We start from the raw sequence: 18276 nt of genomic DNA, 5'->3' as shown, positions 1-18276 counted from the left end.
TTCAGGAAAAGAATTAAGAGTACCGTACTGGCAAGATGGTTCTTTCTTCTTTCAGGTACTGAAACTCCTGGAAGTTGAAGTCAAACTCATCGTCATAAGCAAGTAGCTTCTGCTCCTCGCCGTTGTGGAAGTGGCGCATCCTGATAGCTCTGCCAGCAAGGTGAGCATGGAGAAGTACCGCAAACACTTGAATCCCAGTGGGTCTCTCAGCACCCAGAGCCTGGCCAAGAGAAACCAACACCATCAGTGTTCCCAAATGCAAAGTAATGCAATGTAATTCCATCTACAAACAGAGTTAAAATACATTCATTAATGCATTTTGAATTCACTCAGTTAACTGAAAAATGCAGTCTGGAGCAAAACCAAAACTTTAAGTGAAATTCAGGTTTTATGTACAAAAAAGGCTAGGGTTTTTCTGTTTATGTTTCATAACAAATACATGTTTTTACTCCTAACACACACATTTTTAAAAATTAAAATCAACTGGACTGCATAATTCTCAATAGTTTTAAGACTTTCAAGGGAATGAATCGTACTAAAACTTGCACATTATTTTGGTGATAATGGTTGATACTAATGAATGTGGATTTGCCTAGTAATTTTTATTATTGTGAAAAGGAATTTCTATGCAGTAATGAATGATGCCAAGAGATGCACTTTAAATTGCATAGGCTGTAGTTGTAACATCCTCTACTTTCCATCTTTAAGTGAACTGGTAGTGAAATACCATAAGTTTACATCTAAAAGTTTTTTCCAGGTCAAAAACATTTGCAAATCAACTTTTCCAAATTGACACAAATGTGACATCACTCCCATTCTAGCTGGCATCTACTGATCTAAACTTTACATTGGATATGCTCAACTTTAATGAACTTGATTTCAGAGCTCAAGGTAGAAATAATCTGTCATCACAATACCTTTCAAGAACAGCTCTATGGTCAGAAGCCTCTTGATAATGGATTACTCAGGAGTTTTAAGGTTGAAAATGCCAGGACAATACACAACATTTAACACCATCAAGAATAAATCTTGTATCTAGTTTAGCCTTCATTGCAAACCATGTTATTAATTCAACCTTTCTCTATAAGACAAAGTATATGAGAATTTCCCATTATACAGTCACCACAGATTTTAGACAATTCTTCCATTGCCTGCAAAGACATTTAAGTTACCTTAATGAAACCAAGAGCTTAATAAATATAAAACTTGTTCAGGTGTTCAGCTTCTGTGGCTGGTGTAAGAATACCTTTCAGGTTTTCATTTCATCATTAGAAGCCTTTTGCATGTGGCCATGTCTGAATTTGTCTAACCTTTATTTTTTCTGGGCTAGGTATTCTGAGCTATTAATAGCTTTGCCATGGAAAGCAGTGTATGCTTACATATTGAACACAAAATAGAAACATTGCAGGCCTTGTGTCATTCATTGTTACTCAAATAAATAAAGCAGCCTGAGTAGTGGGCATACCAAGTACCCAGTTCAAAAAACCAACATTTTGGAGGACATGTACCATCAGCTTCCTTTGCTCACATCTTTTAGTTGTAACTATCAATCTTCCCAAGAAATTCAAGTGACTCTTCCAATTATTTCCATGAGTGAAAACCAGTGGACTCAGGCAAGGGACATACCTCTTCCAGACATTCCAGTGTGCAGTGACCCTCTGACACAAATTCAGGCATGCCCGGTGGGATATTGTGGAAGAGGCTGACCCAAAGACCAGCTTCAATAACCCCAGCATCGTATTTCCTTAAAACTGGAGTATAAATTAGCCTCAAACCAGAGTTATCTATCAAGCCTGCAACAAAAGAACACAGTTAGTTCATGGCTAAAAATCAGTTTTTTAAAGGTGAATAAAAACCAAACTATATTGTTTCATGTTTTTCATGCTATGTCATAAATCTTCTACAAGAAAATCAAGGAATCAATCTCAATATCATGGAAATGAGTGAAACCATATACAGGAAGAGGTTTCTTCTCTTTAAAATTTTTAAGTCACATGTTGTCTTCTGGTTGAGAATTTTATCTATTTCTTCATCTTGAGTCCTACCATTAATTATATTTTCCCTTTACTTTGGATTGCCTGTTACATTACAGACTACCTGAGATGAAAAAACACATCCCTTTTACAATCTCTCCAATTACGAGAGCATCAATTAAACATGAAAATTGCCTAACTAAATCCCAGACTTGTAGACAATACCCCCACCTTGAGTGAAGTAGACAAGAGAATTACATTGTACTTTCATTTAATTTCTCTGAATCAAGGACTTACCTTAATTTAAAAAAATGGTTTAAAGAACCAAAGCCTGCTGTTTGGAGGCTGTGTTTTTAAGAGTCAAAATAATACAGATCTATTTTGTTCACCCACATATGTTTAGCCATATGTGTTTGTTTGTGCATCTATTAATAATTTATGTTGCCTTTATCATCTAAATGCTTAGAATAGTTGTCTTCTTTTAGTAATTTTTATTTGTCAAGATACACACAAATAATGATGAATCTGTGTTTGCGCTGGAACTAAATTATGTTAGTTCATCTATTCATCTATTTGTATTTTTGAGTAGTAACTGAAATAATTTCAATTTTGAAAATGAAAAATGCAAAAAACATATAAAATATCTCAGAGAAGGTAAGATGCTTCCTAGTGACCTATATTAGTCTTCTGAAAAACAAAACAGGCATACGAGTGCCTGAAGCCAAATTTTACATCAATATGATATCAGCAGTCTATTTTAAGATAAGCAAATGGCAGAGGGACAGAGCAGGGACTGTTAACCAGTCACTAAAATACCTGAGATGGAGTAGTGCATATAATTAAGGAACAAAGGATATGAACTGTGCATAGCCAATTAAGAATGGTAATCAGCCATGAGACCTTCTGCAATATATGAGTCATATTTAAGGTGATATATTGTGTCCCACAACATCCTGACTTTAGCATTTGGGAACTCATACTCACTCCCTTCCTGCAGAAATTTGTACAACTTCATCAAATTGAAATTTTCCTTTGTGGCATTTCTGCTTCAGAAATTGTTAACCATTGTTAATGTCTAAATGTCAGACACTCTTGTGAATGACATAACTCTGGTATGCCAGAGTTTCTGATAACAATCTCAAAAGAGGCCACCTTTTAAATGAGAATGACTGAATGAATGTTAAGGACTACAAAACCAGAAAGAGTGAAACCCATCCATGTTAAATGAAAAAATGTTTCAATTCCTCCTAACTGGGAGCCAAAAGTTACTACCAGTCTGAGTCACTTAGGAAAACATTACCCCAGGTCACAATATGAGGCAAACAGTGCAGCCTTTCACCACAAGACCCAAACTGGGAAAATGCAGGTGCCAAAACACACAAATGAAGGTGACCCAGTTGCAGTTGTGTCAGGAGAACTTATTTGTCCCCACCTGAAGCAGATGGAGCACCCAGGTCTGCTCTCTTGCACTCCTGGCACAATCTCACATTGTGTATTTTGCCAGGGAGGAGGAGAAGCATGACCTGGATTGCAAACACCCTGCTCTGCCTACACTGTCTGAATTTTCCCAGGTCTTTTGAGACTGTCCCAGCAAGGCACAATTGTTCCCATTGCTTAAAAGGAAACAAAACTTTGCCATTTTTCAGTTTTCCATATGTGTTACTTCAGCTAAACCAACACTATCATACAGCACAGTCAATTAAAACAAAACAATGGATTTAAGGACACAACCAAATCGGACACAGTTTGTGACTTCTTGGGCTTTCATGCAACATTTGATGAAAAAGCATACAAAATCAAGGATGCAAATTATTTTTATTGTATCCCACATGCTGAAAGCACAGTGTCTGTCACTAAATTTAAGAAAGTGAATTTAAAAGATGAAGATGAGAAATGACAGTAAGGCAGAATGGCATAGCCCACATAACAAATTTTACTTTAACACATGGGGGTGTAAAGAAAGGCAAAAAAAGGCCAGTATACTATGCTGCATTAGATTTTGCTCAGTTCATATGTAGCAACCACCACAATATTCTCAGGTACACTAGGTTAATAAACTTCTGTTTCAGAACAAAAAAGTATCTTTCACAGAGGCATCTTCAAACATCCCCTGATTTTCCTGGGATAATTAGTTTCTTCCTTTTACTTCTTCTGAATATAAATTGAATTCAGGAAGAACAATTTTAAAACACTATTGTAAATTAAAAGCTTATCTTTTAAGATAAACTGATTTTACCCAGTGAATGGTCTAGACACCTGAGTCTATACTTCAGCTTCAGAAATTGTCCTGTTCAGGTAGATGTTTATATAAAAAAATACAGAAAAATAATCAAGGGCAGTGGGAGAAACACTGTGAACCAGGAATTACTGATCAGAAAAAAAATAACCCTCAACTTTTTATTTGCTCTGTTTGCCATGCAGTGCAGGGATGAGCACTTGTGTGTAGTACATTCTCCAGTCTAGCTTGCTGTAAAGCCTGTGAGGCTACAAACCTTCTGTCTCTGATGGATTGTCATAATGCACCTCCATAAGAACAAACAGAGGGTCGGCTGCTGTGCCGATGGATAACCCAACATGAGGAGGATAGGTGAAGCCCTGGAAACCAATACACACAGAAATCAATACAAAAATCAAATTTTTGCCATAGTTAACAGTTAATTTCTTATTTGTAAGTACATTGTCTCTTTCTTGCAATTATATGATCATATTAGTGATAAAATTTAAAAATTTACAGCTTTCTGAACATGGCATTGGTACAAAATATCCCTATTATGTACTCAATAAACTTAATAACTATGTCAATATAAAATAGTAGATCCCATGCTTCCCAGAGGACAAGGCTCTGGGCAAATATTAGTCTCTCACCTCTGACCCTGCGTTGAGTAGGAGGCTGGATTAGAGACTTCTTGAGTCCTTTCCAACCTGCATTATCCTGTGATCTTATGATTATTTATTCTGCATTTATTGTTTCAGTAGAAAAGGAAAATTCCATTTTAAACTTAAAAACATTGCATCATCAAGCACTCAGTCTGACAATAAGACCCTTATGAAGAAAGTGAATCAACATTTTAAATGTTCCCAGCTTCTAAAAGCAGTAAATTCCAGGGACTACTGAGGTTGCATATAATTAACTTGCTTTTTGTGCACAAGTAAGTGTATTCTAAGTAAAATGACTTGAACAATAAAGGTGATCTTTATGGCTATGTTTCTACTAGCAAGCCAATAAAGAATTAGCTCTGCATGGTGAAACAGCTTGTACTGGACCCACTGCACCCAAATGATGCTTCTCTGGACAAGCTCTGGTGAGGACCCATTTATTGCTAAAGGTGCTGTGTTCACCCCTGCACATTTATTTTAACTTCATCTCAGAGAGGCTTGTGCAAATTCTCAAGCCACTCATGATGATAAACAAAGCTTTATAAGTGAGGATAACTGGGAGATTTACTTCAAAGTCTCCTAAATCACACCAAAATACCAGTATCTCCAAAGTGAACTCATTTACCAAGTTCACTTTAACTGGCATTCATCTGCACCATTTTATAGTATATAGCTAATATTTTAATATGCAATTTGACATTCTAGCTTTCTGAAATGTGCAATTTGAAATTCCAGCTTTCTGATGTTTGATGTACATCAATGAATTATTGTAGTATATATAAAAATTATTATCACCTTCATTCTACACGAAGGTAAACTGAAGTTAGTGAAATGGGTACTTGGGCAAACCTGAATGTAACCCAGATCTGTCAGATTCCTCTCTACAGATCTTTAACATCAGGATCATCCTTGAAAAAACCTCCATAGGGCTTGTCAAATGATAATTTATTTATATGAGTTTTTAATTTCACTTAGATTAAGACAGTTAAAAGAACAAATACTAGGTCAGAGCATAGCTGATGGCAAAAATGCACAAATCATACACCAGGGATAATGCTCCTAGTGGATTAGACTTCTTTAGATGGGTCCATGTAACAACTCTTGCTTCCTCACACTGCAGCTTTTGCAGATAGTTTTGGATTGCAGGCTGGCAAATGAAGGTTCCAGAAAGTATCATCAGTCCCTCTGGTATGTGCCCAAACCATTGTATGAGTGGGCACACAGTGAATCAAGGGCATAAAGAGCTGGGATTCTTTTGGCAGTCATGCTGTGTTATGTCAGCTGAAAACATCAACTGCATGCAGTTAATGCAGTGTAAATTAACCTTAAATAAGCTGCAAACACAGTGTGGGGTGAGCATGGCATCACAGCCTGTATTTTCTGTAGATATGCTCCACTCTCATGTGTAAAGTGGTCCTTATGCTGGCTCTGCACTGATACAGGATCTTTCTTACACTGAAATGATGTTTCTTTGGACAGGTAGGAAACTTCAGAAAGATATACTTGAATGGGGTAACAGTGAAACCAGGTGCTGGTAATTAATTAAATTCATGTATAACTTCATTTGGTGAGTTGTGCCTCTGTGTCTTTAATGAAGTCACCTGCAGACACTGCTTTTCTTTCTGAGATTATCCACAGGTAGCAGATGCCGGTCATTGCTGGAGGCACTGTATTTCCACGTCAGATGGGACAAGCTGATACAGCGACAGAGTTCCATGCTCCAAAGCTATCTTTCTCCCCCAAGGCACCAACTCCCTCTCTAATGTTTTCCTTACTTTTGGTTGTCACTCAGGATGACCACTGCACTACCTACTTGAAAGGCCAAGAGGAGGTTGAGGACTTACTGGTGAGGCTTAGGGACTGTGATCCTGTATCCTTAAAAACAGACAGATTAAGTAATCACTAATATACTAGGGAGAAATTTCATGATGATACACACCCTCACAAAACCCCATTGATGAACCATGTTAGACAGACATTCATCCTACCTCTCCTCCAATGGCCCAAGCAAAAATGACCGTCTCACATGTAAGAAAAGAGTCTGGCATGTTGGGGTGGTAACACTCATGCCCATAGTCCAGAACACTGTCATTCAAACTGCTGCTGCACTGGTACAGGAGGATATGGTGCACCAGATTCTCATGGCCTTTCTGGATCAATGGCTCAACCTATCAGTGGTAAAATTAAAAGAAAAGAAAAAAAAAGAAAATGTATCTCAACGTGACTATTTCAAGGTATGAAGACAGGACTAAAAATTCTATGGTACTTTCATCTTAAAAGAGGACACTCAATGTTAGATTTTACCTAGCTTGAGATGTAACCCCAGCACTCTGCAAACTCAAGGACTGAAGTTTCCAAAATTTTCATTTTGCCCATGTGCATCAATGAGGGTCAGGAAAAACATTCATCATCTGGACAAAACCTCTGTTACAATCTTGCTTGTTCTCTCTTCTCCCATCCTAGTCTTGCACTGTCACTTTTTTTCTCCCTGCCCAATCTTGTTTAGCCACATTCCAGCAGGAGGGGGGATATAAACCAGCTGAAAGTGTGTTTTGCTGAACCAACTTGGTGTCTGAAGTACTCAGAGCTTTCCATCCCTGTTTCTGCCTCTTTTGTACTATTTCAAATTACAGCTGCCCATAAATTCTGTGCATCTAGGGGGAGCCTAGAGGTATACCCCACATTCCTCAGCAGCTCAAAATGGACTTTCAAATTTTTTTGACATCTACAAGAAATTAGAATATTTTTTTAATCTGGTTGGTTGTAAAGACTTTATTAACATGAAGTCATTCTTGAGAGGTTGGGTGCTCCAGCCTGTTTATGGCAGGGATGAGCTGGAGGGCTCTCAGTGATGCTCCGGTGCCCCCAGTATAATTACACCACAGAACTTCTGCGTAGGCTAAAATTATTTAATTTCCATGTAAGTGTTCACTCCCTGTTTGGATGGGTGATGTTAAATCATCTCTGTCAAGAGATTATGTCCCTGGGGTAAATATGTATACTTCTGAAAATAATTATTTTGCATTTCAGAACGATCCTATTCCACAAAATACCAGCATATAGAGGAGAGTATTAAAATGAAAGGAGCTTTCCCCCTGCTTTTCCTTTCAAAGATTTCATCCCATTCTATCACCTCTACCTTCAAGTTCAATAGGATAAAGATTAATATTTTCACAAGAAAAGTAAAGCTTTGACAGTGCAGCTCTTAAGATGTAGGGTGCCATGCAGTATTGCATTCTAGGAATTAGGAAAGAGAAGGTTACTTTAAACAGGAAAAGAATATATATGCGTCCTAAATTTGAATCCATTTCATTTTGCAGGCACATTCATGTGCTGCTGGAGGACAGGAACAGGGTAAGCAGTAGTTTATTATACTATTAAAATACTGTCAACACAATTTCTCTCTGCATTTTGTTCAAACCACTAGATGAATTACAAAAGAGGAAGGGCAGGAGGCAGCATCCAGAGCCTGTGTGCATCAAGGCCACCTTTGCTGACCTGAATCTGCAAAGTACATTGGGCTCTTGGGGATGTCAGATGCTGTTGAGTACCTGCATGTCCACCCAAGAAGAGCACAACCCACTTCACTGCACTCAGAAATCAGTGGAAGGATGCCAATTGATTCAGATGCACCAAAGTTTTATTCTGGAGCTGTTACTATAGGACACAAGTGTTGTTATTGTGAAGGTAAAAAAGGTAAGTTTATTTTCTGACTAGCATTTACAGTTTTCTAAAGGTGACAGTGGATTGGAGGGTGATAGTGTCACCTCTCCAATGACACTGGACAAACTATTAGTCTATCAAGTTTCTCTGCTTCTATGAAGGAATGTAAAACAATAAGTTACTTACAGACAGTGTGTGAGAAAGTTTGCTACAAGAATGTAAACTCATGTTTTAGAAAATCTTAAAAAATCAAGGTGACATGAGGCAAGACTGAAATACTCCATAGGGGATCACCTTTACTGTTCGCAGTAATCCCTGTTTCAGTTAGCATTACCACCATCGTGAATTACTGCACTGTGGAAGTAAAAGGTATTTTTGAAGAAGATGAATCAATTTTTCCATTAAATAAGAATGTATTCCCCATTATATCAGACTGAATGTTAAAGATTCAGAAATCCATTCCCGCTTGATGTTGCTTCTTCCCTCTTATCCATCATACACCTGCACAATTTATCCAAGTACTGCAGAGCCCAAACACAGTCATAACATTGCAGCTTATATATTAAATACCAAAATGTACCTCAAGATTTTTGAAACTCTGTATACTGTATATGTTAGTCAAGGAAGTGGTTATGGGAATATTATCCCTATATCTACCAAGAAAAGAGAGAACTTTTGTCCCAACATGTGATAGTTCCACCTGCTGCTACAAGATCCCGGCACCTGCTGTGCTTACAATCACTACTTCAAAACCAGCTTCCCCTCAAAACAATGGGACATCACCAAAATTAGAAACTCACATCCTGTCATTGGTTTTTAGTGTCAGTTACCTAAACAATTACAGCACTTCAAAAAGCAGTTTTGTTCAGCTTTCTTTAGTGAAGAAAAGAAAAACTATAACAAATTCTTACACATCTTTCCAATGCATCTTGTAGGAAAACTTACATTCTGCAGATGAAGAAATAAATAGTGAAGAGCAGCAGTGAAGTTATACTTTTCACACATTTTTACTACAAACTGGTTAAAGAGAAATTTCTCTTTCCCTTTTTTAATAGCATATAAATAAGAAAGAAAGAAAATATTAGAGAGGTCAAAATTCTATTTTAAAAAAACTTAGGAAAATTTCATTAATCCTGCATTCTTCCAAAATGCATGGAAATATTTTAAAGGCTCACAGAATTACTGCTAAATGAAACAAGAGAAGGAAGAGGAACAGAGCCCTTAGACACTCATCTGATTTGAAGAATAACTAACTGTGTTTACTTACTAGGATAACTTCAGCAGAAAAGAAAATTTAAAAATACAGTCCCATACACTATTGTATTGTTTAACTGGAGCAGGGGTTTAAATATGCCATTCTACATTGCAGGTGAGTTCTGCCCTATTTACTCAGTTATTAGTCATTTTAGTTTTAGAAAAGGTTGGTTATTTAGGCTGCCTCATACTTCCTCTCTGACTTTCCACAAAGTATAGCTGTACAGATTACTTTGCTCCAAGCCCAAAAGAAATTTTCAAACCTCATTTTTTTCTCAAATAAACAGAATATTGCTTTCTGGCCACCTTACAAGTAATGACGAACAACAACTGAGTTTTTCAAATAAAGGGCCACATTCAGGAAATCGTTAATGCATTCAGAAGTGCACATAAGCAGTCCTAGGTGTAAAATTAGTTGCTAAAGTAGGTATCTATATTTAAGGCTCTAGATCAGGGTGGCCTGTTTACCAGAGTACTTGCAGCCTCAATGAATTATAACACAATTTTCAGAGCTCTCTTTTCCTGGTGTCCAGTCACAATGATAGGGGACCAGCTCTGAAGAGTCACCATGACCGTTTTATTAATTTGTACAACATTTAGGTTACTTATGGAAAGAAAATAATTTGAAGTGGCACACTAGGGCAAAGGGGTGAAATATACACAAAAAAGTGATAAAAACAAGCATGGTACATAATAGTTATTGAACTCTGCATATTTAAGTGAACAGCTATTTTTTATTTGGATTCTTGTTTATACACATCCTTGTTTGCTCTGGTCTCTTACTACAAAAGGACTCTAAAATGACACTTGGAGCCAAGCAATAAGATAAGCAATATTTCAGTAATTTAGATAGGATGTAGTAAAAATGGGAATCCACCTTTAACTTGCATTAATTATGAAGAAACCTGTGACTTTAAAATGTATTTCCTTCCTCTGTCCTTGCCACTTCCTACCAACTTCTTGTTAGCCCAAGAAGTAAAGAAAGAAACTTAAAGGAGACTAAAATGAAATCTGCATATAAATACCTATCTTCCCCATTTTACCTCATTCTTTGAGGATCATCTGTGGAATTTTCACTGTTGCTGACATGCAAGGAAGACCCAGCTGTCAGTGTTCATCTCTTTGCTGTGTTGTGAATAAGCCTGCAGAGATACTGCACCACCGGGCACCTCAGTGACTTCTTCCCCTGCAGGCAAAGTGCATTTTCTGCTTGACATTTCCTAACTGCCAGAGGCATGGAGAACAAAAGCCCTACATCCACTCTACATCAAAATGCCCAAAGCGTTTGGGATTGCAAAAACATAAGTACATGCAAAAAGGCACAACCTCTCCTGTTTCTCATGAAACCTGCAGGAAGAAGATCATTATTTATTATTCATGATCATTTGCTTTCTGCTTCTTCATCCCCACCCTTCTTGAAAGCTTAGCCAAAAATTCTTTCAAACTGTTCACACTGACATACATGAACCCGACTGCCACTAACAGAGGTAAAAAATAATAGACGTACTATAAACCCCCAGCACTTCAAATCAGGGCTCCCAAGGAAGGAGGTATTTAAAATATATCACATTCAAATGTAAGTGAAGGCACTGAGTTCTGCAACCAAAAGTATGAGTTATGGTCACGGTGCTTGGTTTGTACTCATCAGGTGGGCTGAGAGGTTTTAGAGAGCTCCCTTCAAGGTACTGAATCTCTTACGACTTGTGAAAACACTGACTTTCAAAAAAATACAAAATAAAAAAAAAATCTAGTCATTATAATGTTAAGCCAGGTGACATGTGTGCTGTTCACCTCTAATTTCAACAGAAGCCTTGTTTTAGTCAAGAGGCTGACATCACATGAACAAAGAAAATGTTTATATCTGCCCAAGCTGGCTTACTCATCCTCAGTTTTTCTTCCTCTCTTCTCTGTTTCCTATTATCACTTTATCCATTGCGCAACACTGTCATATGTTTTGGGATTTTCTCCCGTATAAAAGAAGCCAAAATTTTAACATAACAATGCCTTGCCTCTCAAGCTGATGATAAGCAGGGTCAAGATACTAATATATTATGTTTTAAACAGGAGGAAAATGTAAACAGTTCAAAGTGGTCCAAGAAGTTAAATTTCCTACAAGTTAAAAACATCTCCAGAAACGTGGAATTCTTTCTTGCTTATTCCTGTTTTTCTGCCTTTTTATTTGCTCTGATTTGTTTGATAGTAATAAACACGGTTTGTTCTTTATGCCTGCGTGTGCAAATGATGATAGTTATTCAAATATATCCATAGTCTCACCACAGTGTCCCTATTTAGAAAATTTGGCCCACCAAATGTCAGAAAACAAAAATACTGATTTTATTTTTATATAGCAACATGATTCTGATCTGCTTGCAACAATGTTTCTACACTAAAATGTCAAAGAAAAATTTTTTTTTTTTTCTGGATCAAAGAGGAAGTTCCAAATTAATCTTATATTTTAAAGACACTATGGTGCAATATATTGCCACACAAATGATTCTGAATAAGGCTGCAGCCTTGCACAACACAACACATCTTGTAGGTAGACAGTGGTGACACAGGGAAGAAAATGTTAATTTTTTAGTCTCAAAATGGAGACTAAAAATTTTATTTTTATACTAGTACTGCAACATCTAGAAGTCTTTCTAGCCTGTGGTTGGTTAATTAATTTATATGAACTTGCCATGTCTCTGATTAACTCAGAGCAAAAAGTGATGGCCATGAAACTGAGTACTGGCTGATTTCACTTGAAAATTTTCACAGAAGATCAGATTATAGGGTCTCTGATTCATCTACTACATCAGGAGGAACTATTACATTCTTACTGCTTACTTTGGTCTTTGTACTTCTTTTGAAAATGTGTAACGAGCATATATATTAAAAATTATCTGACTTACAAAACTTTTTCAAAGGGTGACATGTTTTCTTCTCATTAGAATTCATCAAGATTTTCTCTGAGTTTTTTAAAATGTAATTGTAAAATGATGAAATATTTATCTAAAACATCTCATTTAGGGTTTTAGATTTTTCTTCAGCAGAGCAAATACTTAAAATATTTTGCTTTATAAAGTTAGGTGTTATTCAGAAAAAAAATTCTATGTATTCCATTAAAAAATCTATCAGTAATATGACTTTATTTTCCTATAAACATTCTGAAAGAAAACCACCAGGCATTTGCTGCCTAATACTGCTCCTTGCACAAAACCCAGAGGTGTGCTGAGCTAAAACAAGGGCTGGAAACACGCCTCTAGGCTGGGGTAGATGTTGAAGCCTGTGACTGCAGGGCAGACCAGGACTTTAACACTGAACAACTCCCTCATGTTACCAGAGGAGCCTGCCTACACCAGTGTCACACCTGGGACACGAATCTGCTGCAGACTTTCAGCCCAGAGTTAGGCATTCTGGGGTCAGGCAGAGACCACCCTCCCCATGTCTCCACCCTACCCCACCTGTCAGAAAGAATTAAATTAATGCCACAGAATAGTTAGAGCTGAAAGAGACACTTCCAGTGCTCAGCTGGCTGCAATCTAGTGTGCACTAGCTGCTGTAATCTTTCCTGAGATCATTTGCACATACACAGCTTAGTGCTCATTTCTGTTTCCCTCACTGTACAATCCAGACCCTAAATTCAGTCATCACCTCTAACAAATCCCTTTAAATCATTCTCTATTCCAAGTGCTTCTGAGTTTATACTGTGCCACTTAAAAGATGTATATTTGGTGAGTAAATTGCACAAAATAGAGCAAAGCCACTGCTTCTGGTTCCCTGGTCATCAGGGATGATTACATCTGAGGTACAACAAGGAGCATTACTGCTTAACTTGAATTGTCCTTCAAAGGTAAAAATGTTAACCCAAATTATTCTCATACACATTTTTCATACATTCCAGCTGGGGAAAAATCTAACCTGAGCATTTAGGGACAGTTCTTGATTTTTGTATTTAAATAAAAACAGAGACGTAGACAAGAAAAAGGCCCAGGCAACAGAAACCATACCCAGCCCTAATCTCATAATGTGATTAGGTAAGGTTTCCGTTGAGGATGGAAGTTTTCTAGACTGAAACTTCTGTGCAATTTAACGAATTGAAATTTGTGTGATTTGTACTTAATATGTGTGGAGGGATTTTCTCCCCCCAAAGTGAGATCAAATAATAATTTTAACTTGAAAAAACAATGTTATCTGATTGATTGATTGATTGATTGATTGATTGATTGATTGAAGCTGTATTGTTGGCATTTGGGCTTACCTGGTTTTGGGTATTCTTCTAAACTTAGAATAAAAATTTTAACATCACTGAGGAGGAAAGGTCCTTACCACAGGAATGGAAAATCTTATTCAAAGAACAGATATTTCCTGTTCTTGGTGTAAAAAAAGGATTTATTTACTCTGTGACTGTGTTGTTCAGCTAAGGCTCTTATTTAGGTTTTATTACTATACAGCATTAAGAAGTAATTACCATACATCTGTTTTAAGCTTTAGAATTTTTATTGGAAAAGAATATGCACTTTCAGGTAAAATTTAAGTGTTACTGTGCTTTTAGCTTGGAGAGAAGGCTATATATCTAAATTTACATAAATCCTTCTATCTCCATATAATGCTACTAGTAATTACACAGAATTTCTGCAGAATTTCTGCAGAACTTAAATATTTTAATTAAGAAAGATTAATCAAAAAACATAATAAACAATAAGCCCAAACATTTAAAAACTAGTCAGAGATGGGTTTAGGATTTCTTGTTCTCTCTGTCATCATGCCCATTCTTAAGTCCTTATTCCTAATTAATTGCCTGGAACTCTGCTACTCATAAGGCGTTTCAGATTTTAAAGACTTACAGTCATTTAGACTAAATCCAAAAGAAGTATACCTGAAAGAAATACCAATAAAACATTGTTTCTGCCTGACATATTCCTGAAGATTTAAGATAATGCTTTTAGTAATAGTTAAGAAATACAACCCTGAGGAGCAATCTCATAAAAAGCTCAGGTCAAGCACAAACATGTTTCTTTTGGTTATGCATCCTGGCAGTACACTCATTGTACTCCTAAGCACCAGAGCCACTGGCAATGGTTGTGGTCTTCAGGATGGCCATAGACTCTCAGCACAATTGACACACTTCAAGCAGAATAATTGGCAATTAATCATGAACATCATTACTTCCTTATGAAAACAATATCATAATAAAGTAATACGTAACCAAATATGTTTCAAGTCTAAGGCCAAAATGGGTAGCCAATAAAGAGTTTATAGTCATTCAAGAGGAACATAAAATTTGAGTAGTATAAATAATAAAGTCAGTGAAACTACTCCCATTTCTTCATGGAATCACCATTCGTGCACAGCAATGTTTTTCTCTTTGAGGCTGCAATGGCAGAGGTTTTAATTCTATTGCAGAACTGCAAAACAATCCCCTCAATCATGCAGCTAAAATAGTATCATACTTTTTCTCTTCCTGCTTGTGAGTGAGCATGCAGCTTTGCCTGAAGACAGAACACATGAGAATTGACATTCCCTTTCTTGTTTTGCTACCAGGAGACACGTTTTCTGAAAATGACATGCTGACTTCTGTGAGGGGATACCAAAAAGGACCATGTGTGAGAAAAACCTTAGGCATTGAGATACTGAGCCCCTAGAGGAGGAACTGACCTGCACACCCTGACACCTTCAGTTTGAAGGGAAAATCAGGGGATAAAGCACAAGGCTCCTGATTTTGACATGACAGCCTCCAGAGCAACACTCAGGAACTATTGCTCATAGCCCTCTAAAAACTTATATTTACAGGGTTGATATACAAACATAAGAGGGCTTACAAAATAAATGTTAAGTAATGATCACATTAATTCTATTTCCACATTTTCTCACCCAGAGTCAGATCCTGGTATACTCTTTTGCAGGACTTCATCACCCATCAACACATGCAGGAAGTCACAGAAGAAGAGCTATTTTCAGATTACAGGGCTCTTTTAAATTCTGCATTAAAATCATACCATAGCAATTATCTATAAACCAAAACTGTGATTGGCACTTCATAAAACAGAAAGACACAGTTTCAGTCCCAGCAACTTAAGACGCAGTAATGGAAAGGTCAGCAGTGCAGGAAGAAGGGGAAAGGGGGTTATGGTCAGTCCATCACACCTTGTTCCTCCTACTGCTCAGGGAGAAGAGTCTTCCTCCTGCTCCAATGTGGGGTCCCTTTCGTGGGTGACAGTCCTCCATGAGCTTCTCCAATGTGAGCCCATCCCATGGGCTACAGTTCTCCACAAACTGCTCCAAGGTGGGTCACTCTTCCACAGGATGCAGTCCTTCAGGCACAGCCTGCTCCAACACAGGTCCTCCACAAGGTGACAGGTCCCAGGAAACCTGCTCCATTGGGGGCTCCTCTATCCATGGGCCTGCAGTCCCCTGCCTGGAGCCTGCTCCAGCATGTTTCCCACAGGGTCACAGTCTCCTCTCAGGCATCCACCTGCTCCAGCATGGACTCCTCCAGGGGCTGCAGGTGGATCTCTGCATCCCTGTGATCCTCCATGGGCTGCAGGGGCACAGCTGCCTAACCATGGTCTGCACCAGGGGCTGCAGGGGAATCTCAGCTCAGTACCTGGAGCACCTCCTCCCCCTCTTTCTTCACTGACCTTGGGGTCTGAATAGTTGTTTCTTTTCTCACTCTGCTATTCACAGATTAGCCACAATTACATCTGCACAAGAACTCTTATTTTTCTTCTTCTTAGATCTGTTATAACAGAGGTGTTCCCACCATTTCTGATGGGCCCAGCCTTGGCAGGTGGACCATCCATCCTGGAGCCACCTGGGATTGGCTCTGCTGGACATGGAGCAAGCTTCTGGAAGCTTCTCACAGAAGCCACCCCTGTAGCCCCCCTGCCACCAAAAACATAGCCACGCAAACCCAATACAGTCTGCTATGAGTGGACATGGTGGAGAGGCCTTTTCTTACCATTGTCTGTCTATTTTTCCACTGTTACTAATGTGGTGTTTATGGATCTATGCTCTGTTAATAGCTGTGACTACTGTGCACTGCAGGTGAATGCAAAGATGGAGAGAGTCATAATATCATTTTCTGAAAACTACCACCAGTAGCTGGGGTTGCAAATTAAAAGATTGATACTGAAGAAAAATACTTCAATTAGATGGGAATAGAAAGTTCTGTTCCATTTAAATACCACTAGAGCAATTTAATTTGCCTTATTGAAAATTTGTTTAAGATGCTGCTACAATGTGATTTGTCTGAATTAGAAGGTTGATCTTGAGGAACAATAAGATGCTAGTAGAACCAAGCTAGGTTTGCTCTGTGATCCATCCACACAAGCCCCATCAAGAGAGATTTTACTACCTATGAGCCTGCTGTTTTGGTATTTGCACAAAAGATTCTTTGTAACTGCTCATCTAAGGCTGAATGCTGCTCTGGAGTGTTTTGTAGCCTGCTATGATAAGAAGTGCTGGATGTTTGGCTGCAGACAATCTTCTTATTTTTTCAGTTCATCACCTAGTCATAGGTTTGCTTTAAAAATCATATATAAAGCTATGGATAAGGAAAAAAAAAATAAAGACATGGATGGAACAAGACAAAATGAGGTTAACAGATAGCAATGGTCTCCTGAAGATCACCCCACAAATCTTCTTGGAACTGGGAGATAAAACTCAGAGATCTCCAAAAAAATTGTACTTTCCCCTTTTCCATGCTTACTTTTGGTCACATTTTAAAATAAGGCTGCTGTCATCTGACTTTTATTTAACCAAAGAGTCACACAACACACATATTTTCCTACCACCATGGTCAATACATTGCCATAAGGGATGGATGTTGTTTTTATTTAGAAAGCAAAAATCGAAGAAAATGGATTAAATTAACTAGACAGCCAACTTTGCTGATGACAGAAGTAGGTTATTTTTGCATGCCAAGTATGGAGTAAATAATGCAGCAATAACTGCATAATTTAACAATTCTTAAAGTTAAGATACACAAGTGAAATGAAAGAAGACTACCGCAAAATAAAAATGTGTAAGAAGTATAAAGTTTAGTAGGACAGCAAAATCTGTGGTCATATATAATTTAATCTGTGATCACAAAATGGAATAATACCTTAAACAATTTTACATATAAAATAATTTAGCAGAATATGAGAGAATTATGCATTTCTGTTATTTCCTCAGACAGTGCTTGGGAAACTTTTAATTTTCAGCCTGTTCACTTACATGAATCTTTAGCACTGCAAAGCTTAATGGGCCAATTCAGGCTTGCAGCAAAGAGCCAGCCCTGCAGATCAAAGGGCAGATAGCTTACAAGTTCTGCAGCGTAAGATGATTGTTTGGTTGCCAGTCTAATTTACTGGGGCTGAAATTGCTTTGTAGGGGAATGCATGGGAAAATATAGAACATTTGTTTATGTCAGGCTGCATGATGCAATTTGCTAGAGTTATCACATTTAGCAAAATGTAAAAGTTCAGGCCAGAGAGTAACAAGAAATTACTGTTTGCTATCACTGAAGTTAAAAATCAGTGCC

General features: G+C 37.7%; 1 protein-coding gene across 1 annotated transcript in view; it reads right to left on the bottom strand.

The window, feature by feature from the left end:
- Positions 1-18276, bottom strand: part of MOXD1 (monooxygenase DBH like 1) — a 49545-nt gene that overhangs the window by 10412 nt on the left and 20857 nt on the right. The window contains exons 5-8 of the mRNA XM_021540691.2: positions 6839-7018; positions 4466-4568; positions 1627-1793; positions 29-220 (exon numbers count right to left, since the gene is read on the bottom strand). Of these exons, the coding sequence (XP_021396366.2) occupies positions 29-220; positions 1627-1793; positions 4466-4568; positions 6839-7018 (642 nt within the window). The remainder of the gene's footprint in view (positions 1-28; positions 221-1626; positions 1794-4465; positions 4569-6838; positions 7019-18276) is intronic.

This window comes from Lonchura striata, chromosome 3, assembly GCF_046129695.1.
Source record: "Lonchura striata isolate bLonStr1 chromosome 3, bLonStr1.mat, whole genome shotgun sequence".
In the NCBI taxonomy this organism is placed as follows: Eukaryota; Metazoa; Chordata; class Aves; order Passeriformes; family Estrildidae; genus Lonchura; species Lonchura striata.
Note: the sequence above shows the minus strand (reverse complement) of the source record. Positions and strands in the feature narration are given on the sequence as shown.